The sequence below is a fragment of the Heptranchias perlo genome, chromosome 15 (genome assembly GCF_035084215.1).
Source record: "Heptranchias perlo isolate sHepPer1 chromosome 15, sHepPer1.hap1, whole genome shotgun sequence".
Taxonomy (NCBI): domain Eukaryota; kingdom Metazoa; phylum Chordata; class Chondrichthyes; order Hexanchiformes; family Hexanchidae; genus Heptranchias; species Heptranchias perlo.
Window position 1 is genome coordinate 56,871,887 of NC_090339.1, and position 16,392 is coordinate 56,888,278.

General features: G+C 44.9%; 1 protein-coding gene across 1 annotated transcript in view; it reads right to left on the minus strand.

Annotated features, from left to right (window-relative positions):
- Positions 1–14,386, minus strand: part of LOC137332821 (interleukin-1 receptor accessory protein-like 1) — a 72,783-nt gene extending 58,397 nt beyond the window's left edge. The window contains exons 1-2 of the mRNA XM_067996753.1: positions 14,317–14,386; positions 6,692–6,821 (exon numbers count right to left, since the gene is read on the minus strand). Of these exons, the coding sequence (XP_067852854.1) occupies positions 6,692–6,821; positions 14,317–14,386 (200 nt within the window). The remainder of the gene's footprint in view (positions 1–6,691; positions 6,822–14,316) is intronic.
- Between the last annotated feature and the right edge of the window lie 2,006 nt (positions 14,387–16,392).

A 16,392-nucleotide genomic window follows, 5' to 3' on the forward strand; every position in this document is an offset into this window, starting at 1 on the left:
GTAAGACAACTAATTTAGTGCCTACTGCGCTAAGTTATGGGCAGCTGAGTGCTGGCAAATCATGTCCATAGAACTTGCAGAAACTCCATTCAAATAGGTCTCACACTGCAAGTAGACAGAAGATTAACATCTCAGGAGTTAGTTTGGGCTGGATTTGAATTCATGTCTCACTGGTGAAAGGACAGTGCTTTAATCCAGCACACTACCAAGTCCCCTATCATTTCTTTTTGAAGTGCTGGATTATGAATGTAAAGCAAGGCACTTTACATAGAAATGAGACTACATAATGCCATTATCGTCAATGCAATGAGATTATCAAACCACTGCCTATGTCTGGGGAAACCGATGGGTTGCTGTTTGTAGATTATACAGTAATATTGTTTGTCGAGTGTAGATTATACAGTAATATTGTTTGTGAGATTAACTAAAAATAAGTTACATTGAAACATGGGGGTAGATTTTCTTCTTCCCACTCCTGGATCGCTCTGAACACAGCAAACACAAATCCCCATCAGGAAGCTTGTCCAATTGCCCATTAAATGAATGTTCGGAAAACCAGGCCAGCTTTCTTACAGGCGTGCATTACTCCCCGCTTGATTTTCCCATATTTGCTGCAGTCAGACGATCCAACATGCCCAGAAGCAAGGTCAGGAAAGTCTACTCCACAGCCTGCTGCACCATCAACTTGGTGAGGGGGGCAGCATAGCAGAGATGTGGTAGGGTATTTGGAGCAGATTGTCTTTGGCTATTCCAAAAATGTAAGCTTCCTGAAAGCTCCTGTGAAGAGGATAATGTCCCTTTAAATCCTTTGTAGATCTCAGACTCTTCTTCCAGTGACTATTTTTACATGTTCATTGGCAATGCTTTTCTTTAACTGGCTGACAGGAGGCATGCTGCAGTGGGGTAGGACTGATCCTCACTCTTGAATTGCTGCTATATTACACAACACTGGTTCGACAGACACATATTTGGTGGATCTACAAATTTTGCGTGGACAATTGATGGAATCACAAAACTAACATCCCCAGCCATGGCTCAGTGGGTAGAACTCTCACCTCTGAGTTAGAAGGTTGTGGGATACAAGCCCCACTCCAGAGACTTGAGCATATAATCTAGGCTGGCACTTCAGTGCAGCACTGAGAGAATGCAGCCCTGTTGGTGATGCCGTCTTTTGGATGAGATGTTAAACCAAGGCCTCATCTGCCCTTTCAGGTGGACATAAAAAATCCTATGGCACTATTTTAAAGAAGAGCTGGGAGATTTCCCTGGTGTCCTGCCCAATATTTATCCCTCAACCAACATCATCAAACAGATGATATGGTTATTATCACATTGCTGTTTGTGGGACCTTGCTGTGCACAAATTGGCTGCCGTGTTTCCTACATTACAACAGTGGCTACACTTCAAAAGTACTTCATTGGCTGCAAATCACTTCTTGAGCTCCTGAGGACATGAAAGGCACCATACAAATGCAAGTGCTTTCTTCCTTTCCTAATTTCACTCACTTTGTAGCTCCACTTAAAGAAAGGAAGAAAGAACTTGCATTTATATAGTGCCTTTCATGACCTCAAGATATCCCAAAGTGCTTCACAGCCAATGAATTACATTTGAAGTGTGGTCATTGTTATTACATTGGCAAACAAGGCAGCCAATTTTGTGCGCAACAAGGTCCCACAAACAATGAGTTAACTATTTTACAACACCAAGTTATAGTCCAGCAATTTTATTTTAAATTCATAAGCTTTCTGAGGCTTCCTCCTTCGTCAGGTGAACGATGTGAAAATGAAATCCTCGAAATGAAATCGCATTCATAGTTCACAGAACAATGCTTGGTGAGTACAGACAGTTTTTTCAACTGCCCGTTGCCAAGGCAATCAGTGTGCAGACAGACAGGTGTTACCTGCCAGGTCTCAGAATATACAAATCACCAAAAAAAACAACAAACAAAAAAAACAGAGATAGAGAGGTAGAAACATAGAAAAGACAGCAACTGACCCGTTATATTAAAAACAGATAACATTTGTTCGCTGGTGGGGTAACGTGTAGCGTGACATGAACCCAAGATCCCGGTTGAGGCCGTCCTCATGGGTGCGGAACTTGGCTATCAATTTCTGCTCGACGATTTTGCGTTGTCGTGTGTCTCGAAGGCCGCCTTGGAGTACGCTTACCCGAAGGTCGGTGGATGAATGTCCATGACTGCTGAAGTGTTCCCCGACTGGGAGGGAACTCTCCTGTTTGGCGATTGTTTCGCGGTGTCCGTTCATCCGTTGTCGCAGCGTCTGCATGGTCTCGCCAATGTACCATGCTCTGGGGCCTCCTTTCCTGCAACGTATGAGGTAGACAACGTTGGCTGAGTCACAGGAGTATGAACCATGCACCTGGTGGGTGGTGTCCTCTCGTGTGATGGTGGTATCTGTGTCGATGATCTGGCATGTCTTGCAGAGGTTACTGTGGCAGGGTTGTGTGGTGTCGTGGACGCTGTTCTCTTGAAAGCTAGGTAATTTGCTGCGAACGATGGTCTGTTTGAGGTTGGGTGGCTGTTTAAAGGCGAGTAGTGGAGGTGTGGGGATGGCCATAGCGAGGTGTTTGTCCTCATTGATGACATGTTGAAGGCTGCGGAGAACATGGCGTAGTTTCTCCGCTCCGGGGAAGTACTGGACGACAAAGGGTACTCTGTTGGTTGCGTCCCGTGTTAGTCTCCTGAGGAGGTCTATGCGATTTTTTGCTGTGGCCCGTCGGAACTGTCGATCGATGAGTCGAGCGTCATATCCTGTTCTTACTAGGGATATGACGCTCGACTCATCGATCGACAGTTCCGGGACGCAACCAACAGAGTACCCTCCCAGTCGGGGAACACTTCAGCAGTCATGGACATTCATCCACCGACCTTCGGGTAAGCGTACTCCAAGGCGGCCTTCGAGACACACGACAACGCAAAATCGTCGAGCAGAAATTGATAGCCAAGTTCCGCACCCATGAGGACGGCCTCAACCGGGATCTTGGGTTCATGTCACGCTACACGTTACCCCACCAGCGAACAAATGTTATCTGTTTTTAATATAACGGGTCAGTTGCTGTCTTTTCTATGTTTCTACCTCTCTATCTCTGTTTTTTTTGTTTGTTGTTTTTTTTGGTGATTTGTATATTCTGAGACCTGGCAGGTAACACCTGTCTGTCTGCACACTGATTGCCTTGGCAACGGGCAGTTGAAAAAACTGTCTGTACTCACCAAGCATTGTTCTGTGAATTATAAATGCGATTTCATTTCGAGGATTTCATTTTCACATTGTTCACCTGACGAAGGAGGAAGCCTCCGAAAGCTTGTGAATTTAAAATAAAATTGCTGGACTATAACTTGGTGTTGTAAAATTGTTTACAATTGTCAACCCCAGTCCATCACCGGCATCTCCACATAATGAGTTAACTGACCAGTTAAAACTGTTTTGGTGGGTTTGGTTGAGGTATATATGATGGCCAAGACACCAGAAGAACTACTCTGCTTTTCGTCAACCTGAACAGGTAGACAGGGCCTTGATTTCAAATCTTATCTGAGACCTGAATGTACGAATTGTGCAAAAGTAACATTTGATTTACATGGTGATTTCAAGTAGAACTTGAATTTGATGGGGGGGGGCAGTGGGGAGGGGGAGAAAATTAGATATTTTGAACAGTTACAACTATATGTCCTCTGAGCCTGCTATACCTGGATTAATACCTCTTGAGGTGAGCACAGTGGTTTACAATGTGAAAAATACACTGGCATTATTACAGAGCTGAATTTCTCTGCTAACGAGTAGAATTCAATTTAACAGACCGAAAAGGATTAAAAAAAACTTATGATTGGTATTACAGATCATTAAAACGCCACATCAGAAATGGGTAGAATGTGCATCATAATATAATGCGCCGGATATTGCTTTGAGTGGCAAATGAACGATGCTAGCTGTTCATTAGAATTGCCCTTGCCCATAGGGTTTCTACGAGCTTTTGCATGGCAAGTTCCTGTAAGTTCGAGATCCATTCAGTGCGGCGTCCTCTACAGGGCATCTGGGACCTGTGTGAACAGGGCAAGCAACTGTGTATCCCCTTAACCAATCATAACCGTTGATGAGCAGCGCAGCGACTGAAGCAGGAAGAGTAAGTTAGAACAGTGAATTCAATGTCAAATCAGATACAGAGAGAGAAATAAAAAGAGGGAAAGAAATATTGGATTAAGAGACAGAGATAAAAGAGACAGAAAGAAAAAAGTAAGAAAAAAAAATGTTTATTTAATTTTTTTTAATGTCCAACAATAATTAAAAGCTGAAGGAATGAGACTCCACACTTGTAAGAGTTAATTTTCAGTGCCAGAGAGGTTGTTTGGCAGTAATTAAGACTTACCACACGGTTAAAAGGGTGCTTACTCTGGAATGGACAAGCCCTAACTTTTTTTGGCAAGTTTAGTCCTTTTCTCCGAGGTAAGTACAGGAACTTCACGCCGTTCAATACGTTTGAATGGTGAGCCAGATGGCGAAACGCCATTTTCGCACAGCTTTTTAAGGAGCAGGGTATCTCGGGCAGCAACTTCCTGATTTCCGCGTTTAACTGCACATGCGCAACCGCCGGAAGTTACTGTTCGATTTGCACATAAATAACGGTGAGCGCTGTTAACCTGACTCTTATTTTTGCAGCAAAACTGGCCCATTGTGTACCAATCCCAAGGCTGGGATTCAATCTCACTCCCCACTGGTTTGAGATTCCAATGCTTTCCACCTAGAGCTGTTTGCCTGCCAAGTGACACTGGAAAAATCAATATTGAAATGACAGTAATAGGATTTTTAATAGCAAACTTTGTCTTTCTGTTTGAGCCAGTTATATTGCATTGATATATATGCACAGGTCAAGCTGAAGGATCAAGTGCTGGGATGCGGAGTATTTTTCTCATTCTGCACCCAGTGACAAATGAACCTCTTACTTCAGGTACAGCAGAGGTCAGTCACAAAACACTTCATCTGTCTTATATTATTTCAATACAACCACAGATTAGCCTAAAGCTATGCAAACTCCTGTTATGTTTAAATGTTTACATTTACTACAATATTTATCCTGATACCAAAATTGCTTAATTACTGGTAATCAGCTTAGACTGGATTGAGTTTATCCAAATAACTTTCACCCAATTCTGTGCCCATTTCTTCCATCGTCCAGTTTCCATCCTGCCCACACCACCAAGACAATCCTTTGACAAGACATTTGTGACATTGTGATGCTTTATCTCCTCTTAGCTTTCTTAGCCTCTCCATGGCCTTCAACACAATCCAAACTCCTGCACTGCCTCTCATCCCTGGTTAATCTCCATTGCATTGTCCTAATGTGACTCCATTCTATTTCAAAGTAGCCAGTAACTCTCCTCCAATGGTTTTTTTCACCCAGGCCCATATGGTAAGCTGTAGTCTACCCCAAAGTTGCATCTTTGGACCCTCTCCTGTTTGTCATCTACATGCTGCCTCTCGGCAATGTCATCCGCAAGTGTTAGGTCAGCTTCCAGGGTCCAGTGACAAAATCCAGCTTTACTTCTCTGTCGTCACCCTCAACTCCATGACTTCTGTAGTGCTGTGCAACTGTCTGTTGTCCGGCATGGACGAGCTGAAATTTCCTTCAGCTCAATGTCAAAGACAGAAGCAATGGTTGCAGCCAAACCAGAGGTCCTTAAAGGGGCTGCTGGAGACTGCAGAAGACAAGGCAAGTCAATTTTAGAAAAAAAAACTTACCTTAATGTGGAGCCAGGAGGAACAGGAGTGTTTCCTTCTGACTCCACACCAATACCGTAGGCCACTGCTGACCTGTGTTCGCCCCCCACCTCCCCCAGGATCTACCTGACGGTCGCTGCCTGCATCCGTGCTGGCAAATGTTGTGCTGGGCCCAACCGGCAAGTTGCACGGGGCTGCCCAATTGGTGCCCGCAGTTTGCTGGTATCATGGTGATGAGGCTCGAGAACTAATTTCAGGTGATCCTCAGGCCAACCTCTTCAAGTTGCGTTGCAGTCACGACACCCCTTCCCCACCCGTAGTCTGGGGCAAACCAATTTCTCCCTCCAGGAGTCATCAGAAAGAAGAGGCATTTCAGCCTTTGCCCAGAGGCAAAAACATTATGATCTAGTCCACTGCTTCATCAAATGCCTTAACCGGTACCTTTGGCTATAATGCCTGAGGAGACGACGTGAAAATTAATAATTGAAGCATTTCAAGTCAAATAAAGTAGGATTATTAAAGGGAATAACTTCATCTTAGAAATACTTCTAAGCCAAGATATTTGAACAAATATTACATGGTAAATATACTTCTACAGCAGAGAAACAGGTTTACATGCACCTTGGGAGGAAACATTCAATATTGAGTAGAAAATTTGTGTAATAAGATTTATAATTAACAATAACTCTACTTGGGGCAGAGCTAATGTGGTAAAATCATGTGTCCAATTTAAACAAATAGGTGCAATTCAAAGCCTTAATGAAAAATACTGCAGGCTAGGGATTGTTATTTTCCATTTAATAGTTTTGGCTCAATTTACAGGACATGTTTATGTGGCAAAATTACTACAAAGAGAAATCCCATTTCATTGTCAAGTTATATGCCTAAACGCTTAGCTAAAGTATTAAAAACGGCATAGAATATGTGGCTTTAAATAATAATGCATGTAAAATGAGCTTTACCTGATATCACTCTCCTTAATCTGATTGTCTTCCAGCTCCTCCATATACTTTTCACCTTTCATCCAGTAAATTATAGGGTTTACCAAACTGTACCCAAAGAATGCTCTGCAGGTCAGAGTGGCAGGACGGCCTATCAACAAAAGACAAAGAGAATTTGCAGATGAAAGCATTCTTCTCACGTGTTCAATATGTAGCCCTGGGTGAAAGAGCAACCAAAGGGGAAATCTTCAAAGGAAATTGCACTCATCAGATTCAATGTTGTAGTCTTCTAATCTCTTACACTGTTTGGTGTGAATCATACGGCCTTTTACTTCGAGCTGTGGAGAGACTGGTGAGGGGGGCGGCGGGGGTGCTGGTGTGGAGCATTTCCTGATGGGAAACCCGGAAATTTGAGTTTCCCAGATGTCCTGACAATTTTGACATCAGGACACGTCTTTTACATTTTTTCAGTGGTTTTCCCACACAGGTTGACACGTTGGCTGCCTGTTGGACAGGAAAGCAGCCGGGTAGCAGATGCTGGGTACGTCTGACATTGGAGGTGGAGGGAGATCAAACATCGGGAAGAGGAGTCGATCATTGGGAGGGGAGGGGGGAGTTCGGAGACATCGGCGGGGGGGGGGGGGGGTCGGAGCCATTGGAGTGGGGGGGTGGTCAGACATGGAGGGGGGGTTTCAGCCGATTGCGTGTGTGGGATCGCGGCAGGTGAGCTTGTTGGGCCTGGAGGAAACACTCCTGCTCCTCTTGGCCCACAAGCAGTTCAATAAAGGCCTGTTGATCTGGGCCTTCTCGCCTCCTCTTACATGAATCTAAAGGCCCGGGATTCCCGGTTCCCCAGGAGTTAAAAAAGTTACTAAAATGGAGGCCCGTAGCCTCCTTAAAATATTTTACTGCCCGATCCGCCACCGTTAAAACCAAAAGTGGGTGGGTTGTGGGGCGGATTTTACATTTTTACAATTTTTACCTTCCCACCCGTCCTTGGGGGTTAAAATGACCTCCATTGAGTCAGTAACTCATGGTATTGTAATTCATAATGGGGAAATGCCCCCCCCCCCCCCCGTAAAATAGCCCGCCAAATATTTATGCCCTCTTTCAAAAGGTGCACACAAGGCTGATTGTGCAGCCTTGTGGTTGAGATGACTATTGCGGTTGACTCAACAGAACCTGGGACTTGATTCGGAATAAGTTTCAGCCGCTCACAGCCTCATCAAGTGACGAGACATTCTCCTTGTGGGCAGAAAGACACTGCCTGCTTGCATTATGTTTGCACCTTATGCCATTTCATCAAAAGGCTGGGGTCAAACAGTTGAAGCCACTGGATCCAAGGTTTCTGGGCCTGGGAGATGGGGGGAGGTGGACAGTGTGTGGAATTGGGACTCAGCAATAACGCAATCAAGCAGGTGCACCAGAATATGGGGTGAGACTCAATTCCGCAAGGACTCTGTCATATTTTTTTTTGTAAGTGACCAAATGATGCTGGAAGAGGGAATGGGTGCTTGTTGCATGCCCCCCACCCCCCGTCTCTCCCACTCCCATGTAGGTATTATTGGAAGAGGCAGGCTGGCGTGATGCCATTATCTGCTAGGATTCCAACAGGTTCCACCTCCATTGCCCCCAATGCCAAGTATGGTTGCATAATGCAGACATTCTATCATGCCAGGCCCAAATTCTGGCGAAAGTGGGGCCTGCAACTGTTTTAAATGCAGGCTCCCTATTTAAAGCAGCTGTGGCCCCCACTTCTGCCAAGGGACAGCGACAACCGCTGTTGGGGAAAACAGCAACTTTCTACTTTTAAAACTCGTAACAGATAACTGGGCATTTTCAGCCCACATTGCAGGCCTCCTCACATTCCGGTAAATTATTGCTCCTGCCCCCAGTAGCACTACAAGCAGTGCAAGTTGGGTCAGGGGCACAGCAGACTGGCAGCCAGAAGTCTTGCCTTGCCACACTTCTGGAGGGCCTCGGGAATTTTGGGCCTACATTATTGTGTCATTCAATTTGTTACCTTAACTTTGCATAGCATCATCTAGCCATTTGTGACTATAAGTAACTACCACAACTAGTGTACATTACCCCTCAAAATGACTACATTAATCCTTACAATACTGGAACAGCACACGCACATTGCTCAAGCATTGCCTTCCGATCTGTATCATCTGTACCATAATAAGATGGTAAATCTGTGGCACACTGTAAGTTCCAGGAGTGTGAAATATTGACATTGGTGAGATGAATCACATGGAAAAGGGCATATATTATAAACAAACCCACATTTTGATTTTGAGAATACAATATTTCTAATCTGAAAATTATCAATAATGCTATCCTTTTTTATTAATGATTGGGAAGAATCATATTCAGCAGCATCTGATGATACAATAGTAGACTCATGACTAAGGTCAGAGCATGTGGAGTCAGGGGACAAGTAGCAGAATGGATAGCAAGCTGGCTACAAAGCAGAAAACAGAGAGTAGGGGTTTAATGTAGTTACTTAGACTGGCAAAAGATGGGAAGTGGGGTTCCACAAGAATAGGTTGTAGGACCACTGTTGTTCACCATTTACATAAATGATTTGGACTCGGGAATTGGAAGTACAATTTCAAAATTTGCAGATGACACCAAATTGGGGGATATGATTAATACCGTGGAGGAGTGCGACAAAATACAGGGAGACATTAATAAACTTGCAGAATGGGTGTGTAATTGGCAGATGAATTTCAATATAGATAAGTGTGAGATTGTACATTTTGGTAGAAAGAATAAGGGGGCCACATACTGCTTGGAAAATAAGAGTCTAAATGGGGTAGAGGAACAGAGGGATCTGGGGGTACAGATACACAAATGACTAGAAGTAGTTTAATAAGGCCATAAAAAAAAGCAAACCAAGCACTGGAGTTCATTTTTAGAGGGATATAATTGAAAAGCGGAGAAGTTATGTTAAACTTGTACAGAACCTTGGTTAGACCATGCTTGGAGAACTGTGAATAGTTTTGGTCTCCTTGTTATAAAAAGGATATAGAGGCACTGGAGAAAGTGCAAAAAAGATTTACTAGGATGATACCAGAACTGAGAGGTTTTACCTATCAGGAAAGATTGAGCAGGCTGGGGCTTTTTTCTCTAGAAAAGAGAAGACTGAAGGGTGACCTGATAAAGGTCTTTAAGATTTTGAAAGGGTTCATAGGGTAGACGTGGAGAAGATGTTTCCACTTGTGGGGGAGACCAGAACTCGGGGCCATAAATATAAGATAGTCACTAATAAATCCAATAGGAATTCAGGTGAAATTTCTTTACCAAGAGAGTGGGTAGATTATGGAACTCGCTACTACGAGGAGTAGTTGAGGTGAATAGCATAGATGCATTTAAGGGGAAGCTAGATTAACACATGAGGGAGAAAGGAATGAAATGATATGCTGATAGGGTTAAATGAAGTAGGGAGGGAGGGAGGAGGCTCGTGTGGAACATAAACACCGGCATGGACCTGTTGGGCCGAATGGCCTGATTCTGTGCTGTACATTTTGTGAATTCTATGTAATAATCTCCAGTATCAGAGACTCTCCCGCAGGCTTGTTTGTGCAGCCACACCACAGTGGAATAGAAAAGGATGATTTAATTGATTGACATAAAAGGTGAGAGGCAGAATTTATAGCTGTACGCGCTGCAATGTCATTGCATATGTCATTTCATTTGTGTCTTTCTCCCCCTCTCTTTCCCTCCCACCCCTCCACCACCATTTTGAGGTCTCCCTATGTCAAGCACCATCTCCCAGAGTATACAATAAATTACTTCCAGGCTTCCATCACTGCCATCCCATAACTAGAAGCTAGAAGGTGCACACGAGTACCCTGTGTTGATGTGACCTCCAATTCTTCCACCCTCCTTTGCTCAATAGCTCAGTTACAATCAGGAGCTCATTCTACAAGTAATTTCAGCTGAAGTCCTGTAGTCCTCCATTCTGTGGCTCAGAGCATCACCACACCAACATGCTGTGACATCTTGCAGCAATATTTCTGATTAGAAAATATTGCATGCTGTATTTTAAAAACTAGAGGCCATAAATATAAGATCACATCGAATAGAGAATTCCGGAGAAATTTCTTTACCCAAAGAGTGGTTAGAAGTGGAACTCGCTCGTGATGGAGGCGAATAGCATATATGTATTTAAGGGGAAGCTAGATAAGTAGATGAGGGAGAAAGGAATAGAAGGGTATGCTGATAGGGTTAGATGAAGTAGGGAGGGAGGAGGCTTGTACGGAGTATATATATACTGGCATAGACCAGTTGGGCCGAATGACCTGTTCCTGCACTGTAAATTCTACTATGTCATTTTAGCCCACTTTAAAGAGATAAAAACTTGCAGTCCTATCACATCTTAAGATAACCGATGAGTCTGCGACATTGCTCGGAACAGATTTGTGTGCAGCAAGGAATGCACTGGGAGTACCAGCACTTTAAAGTAATCAGCAGAGTGAACCTCATCGCTAATTCCTGGGCTGGGTTCAAACTATCTGAAGGCAAAGAAATATATCTTAATCGTTGATGCCAGCTGGGCTCAAAATGCAGGACTTTTAAATTACTTTCTAATATTATTAATTAGTGTTATTCCGATATAATTTTCCTGTTATGGTTCTGGGCAATCTAATCACCTTTTCTAATGGGATCCAGGTGCATCACTCTGATTTGAACGGGATCTTAAATCACTACAAGCGCCAACCTTCCCCAACTGTATGATGGTGACTGTTAAGTATGCCATTAGGGAAATGATTACCTTTTATAGAAGATAAAATGTAGACTAAGTAATCTTGGACTGGCTGATGATGTGATGACGTCTAAATGACATTGACATGCACTTCAATCTAATTAACAGTGCGCTTTGCTCAAATATTTGTTTTTAATTATTCCAAAATGAAAACATCGGAGGACAGCGGATCAATTTAATTCACTTTATTAAGCTTTTAATTTTCTTTAGCCAAAGATCGATTAGGCTTCAACTATACAGAACATCTCCTGTAATCTCACAAACTTTGATTAAAGCTAAATTAACAAATTCAAATCGGTGGCTAACTATATGCTGAGTCTCTCATTAGCGTTCATCCCTGATTTATTATAATACAGTCTTCCAAGATGCAGTAGTTAACCGTTTATACCATGAGCAATAGATATGACAGAGATTTTTATAATCGAGTCTACAGCACAGAAACAGACCATTCGGTCCAACTGGTCTATGCTGGTATTTGTCGTCCACATGAGCATCTTCCCTCCCTACTTCATCTATCCCTATCAGCATATCCTTCTAGTCCCTTCCTAAACCTCTCTGCCTCTCTACCTCTCTCTCCTCCTTTAAGGCACTCCTTAAAACCTACCCCTTTGACCAAGCTTTTGGTCACCTGTCCTAATATTTCCTTATGTGGCTCGGTATCAAATTTGGTTTTGTTTGATAACGCTCCTGTGAAGTGTCTTGGGATGTTTTGCTACATTATAGGCGCTATATAAATGCAAGTTGTTGTTGCTAGGAATGTTGACTAATCAATATGGAAGAAGATAGGAATAGGATTAGGCCATTCAGCTCTCAAGCCTCCTCCCAGTGGCTGGCAATAGTCGCTGTTTGCAGCTTTAAAGCAACTGCTTTGGGATATTTAGAGTTGGACCTGTTTACAATTTACATTAGGAACACAAGGAGCAGGGGTGCTCAATGCCAATAATGTGTAGTAGAATCTAGGCCAGGAGTACTCTACTGGGCTTTAATTTGGTGTACTGACAGTACTTGGTTTAAATTGATGGGTGACATCACCTGACTGACATTAGCATGGTTACATCATCATTCTGTAGGGTCTGCAAACGCTGCAGGGATAGGGCGAATATAAGCAAATTTCCATTGAGAAGGTAAGGTATGTGAGGAGTTAGAGAGATCAAAAAGACGGCATAGAGCAGGAATAAGTTTGGGAGTACACACCTTGAGAATGATACTGAAAGACCAGAGGTCTTAATGGAATCCAGGTATCAGAGAACAGAACCAGCAGGGATAAAATTAGTACTTGATCATAAGGTGTCAACTTTGGCTCAGTTGGTATCACTCTCGCCTCGGTGTCAAAAGGTCATGGATTCAAGTCCCACTCCGGAGACTTGAACACGTAATCCAGGCTGGCACTTCAGTGAAGTACTGAGGGGGTGCTGCATTGTCGGAGGTGCCATCTTTCAGATGAGACGTTAAACCGAGACCCCATCTGCCCCACGGCTCTATTTGAAGAAGAGCAGGGGAGTTCTCCACGGTGTCCTGGCCAATATATATCCATCAGCAAACATCTAAAGACAGATTATCTGGTCATTGATTTAACTGCTGTTTGTGGGAGCTTGCTGTGCAGAAATTGGCTGCCACGTTTCCTACATTACAACAGTGGCTATGCATCAAAAGTGCTTCATAGGCTGAAAAGCTCTTTGGGATGTCCTGAGGTTGTGAAAAGCATGGTATAAATGCAAGTTCTTTCTTGAACATCAAGCAGCAATGAGGAAGGCTTTTTATAATAATTATTGAGATTAAAGTTGGAGGAGAAAAATGAGCTGTAAAGATTAGCTTTCTACAGTGCCAAATAAAGACAGGAGTGGCTCACCTAGTGCGATTTGTGAATGATGTTCTGTAAGACTTGAAAAGAAAAAATTTACAGGGCTGTGGGAAAAGAGCTGGGGAATGGGACTAATTGGATTGCTCTTTCGAAGAGCCAGCACAGGCACGATGGGCTGAATGGCCCCCTCCTGTGCTGTACCCACTATGATACTATGACAAGAGGCAGATATGAGGCAATGGCGTGAAGGGTCCCATTGGTGAGGAGACAGATATTATGTAACGGGGTAGGATTGGAACTAAGTTAAAGTCTAGAAAATTAGCTGAATTAGAGATATGGGGGTCAATTTTAAAAGGACGGCGGGATGGCAGCGGGGCGGGGGGTGGGGGGGTCATTGGGCGAGCGGCAAACCCGAAAAATAAAAACTTACCTTTTCCCACGCGATCGCGACTTAATTGGTGGCCATTAATCTTGTTTCCGGGTTTGCCGTCCGAAAGCTGCGCAGTGGGCGGACTGCGCAATCGCATGACAGGCTGTCAGCTGGAGCGTCTGGATTTAAAGGGCCAATGCTCCAATGGATTTTGCTGGAGCAAGGAGCCAGAAGACCCAATGGAGCAGCACAGGGGCAAGGCTGCTCCAAGATTCAGCGATGCCTCACTCCAGCTGCTACTGGCCGGGGTGAGGAGGAAGAGGGAACTATTTTACGCGGCCGACAGGAGGAAGAGCCCTGCCTCTGTCACCAAGAAGGCCTGGCTCGAGGTGGCAGAGGAGATCACCAGCAGGGACAACATCTCCCGCACGGGTTCAGTGCAGGAAGCGCTTCAATGACCTAACCAGGTCAGCAAAAGTGAGTACACTTACTGATTCTCCTGCATTCCGTGGTGCACATCACCCCCCACCCCCTCACCCAACTCATTCAGCACTGCCAAGACTACTCCATCACATCACTCCTCACACCCACTTAAGGCTCATCTGCAACTTAGCTGCACTTCCTCACCTCCCCATTAGTCACCCCACCACTACCACTCACCCCGATCCGGATCCAATGTGTTGTCTCTGTCTCATACTCACCCTCTGATGCACCTCTTTCATGGTCAGCCTCTTCCAAAGAAATGCATTCATCTGTTGGCCACTTCACCATCACTCACTCACACGTCTGTACTTTCTCCCCTTTAGAATCATAGAATCATAGAAGTTTACAACATGGAAACAGGCCCTTCAGCCCAACATGTCCATGTCGCCCAGTTTATACCACTAAGCTAGTCCCAATTTCCTGCACTTGGCCCATATCCCTCTATACCCATCTTACCCATGCAACTGTCCAAATGCTTTTTAAAAGACAAAATTGTACCCGCCTCTACTACTGCCTCTGGCAGCTCATTCCAGACACTCACCACCCTTTGAGTGAAAAGATTGCCCCTCTGGACCCTTTTGTATCTCTCTCCTCTCACCTTAAATCTATGCCCCCTCGTTATAGACTCCCCCACCTTTGGGAAAAGATTTTGACTATCTACCTTATCTATGCCCCTCATTTGTAGGAGAAGAGCGCAAAATGCACGCAAGAGGGAGAGGACTGGAGGGGGCACAGCAAATAGTGGTCCTCACAGACGCAGAGGAGGAGGCCCAGATCAGCCGCACCCTCGAGTGCCTGTCCGTCGGGGACGCCGAGACTGGCACCCCACAAACATCTGGTGACAGAACTTTAACATTCATCACACACAACATGAATTGATGTTAACAATGCTTGCCATGTTGAACACCTCAGTGTGCTCGTCACAACATGACACATCTGTGATGAAGCTTAATATTGCCTTCTGTTCTCTTACAGGCCCTTCAACGACCGCAGTGATGTGAGAGGGCGATTCCTCAGAGGAGCTCCCGGCCTCTGAGGGTGCACTGTCACATCTTAGCGAGCCATCCACCAGCGCAGATACTCACACCTCAGTGGGTCCTAATAGTCATTTAGTTGGGTTGGCACCTGGTGAGTCACCACACACAAGTGAGCACGAGCAGACACTGGTGGCAGGGGCAGCTGTGGAGAGTCCACATCGGTGGGAGCACTCCTCCCCGGGCTCTGCTCAGCTGGACGCAGATGCTGAATCCCGGGGGCCATCCTTTAAAAGGAGAATGATCGAGGGACAGCAGCACATTTGCGAGATACTAGAACAGGTGCCACGCACACTCTCCAGAATAGCGCAGAGGATGGAGGAGTCCAACTCCTGCATGAGTGGAATGGTGGCACAGGTACGGGAGGGAATCTCTGAGATAGTGTCATAGAGACGTGAGGGAATTTCTGACATAGCTGTTTGAGATAGCGTCGCACGTAACTGCTGAAATGTCTGAGATAGGGGCATCGGTAAGTACAGGAATATCGGCGATGGAGAGAAGGCTAGCCTCTGTTAAGCTTCAAACACGGCTCACAAAGGAATCCATTCAGGCCCTAACGATGGCTGTTCTGACTCACGGTGAACAATATTCTGCCGCCTTAAACAGGCAGACAGAAACTTTACAACTGGGCTTCCGAGGCATTATTTTTGTCCACCAAACTGTTCTCCAGCAGGGTGGTGGGTGTGATTTGGGCCTGGTCCAGGAGATGGATCATGGCAAAAGGGGACATGGAAGAGGGGACGCCACTCAAAGCACTCCCATGTCTCACCCGTTGCCCCCTCTCAACCAATACCCGCAATGCTGCCTCCTCTCCAGGTGGTCGAGTCTGCCCCTGCACAGGTGCAGGTGGAGCAGTCTTTGGCAGGGCCCTCAGGGAATCCAAAACCCAGAGGGCGTAGGCCGAAAGCATCTAAGCAGTCCAGGCAGGAAAATGAGCAACCGGCCACTACCTCTGCTGCAGCCACAGGGGTGCAGCACATAGAAGCGGTAGGAAGAGAAAGGCTAAGGATTTGTGATCATGAAGGGTATGCACAAGGGTGTCTGACAGACTGTCATGTTTTTCATTTATATTTGGTTTTTGTTATATTCACATTAAATGTTATCATTCTCATCACTACTGCCACATCTTGCCCATTCTTGACTGGCTTTTGTGATAGCACCCTTTCATGTGCTTTATCATGAATGGTGACACTTGATGCCACCCAGTGGGTCACTTTACATTGGGTGTATGTATAGTTGCAGGACTGTTTCGTGCAGGTG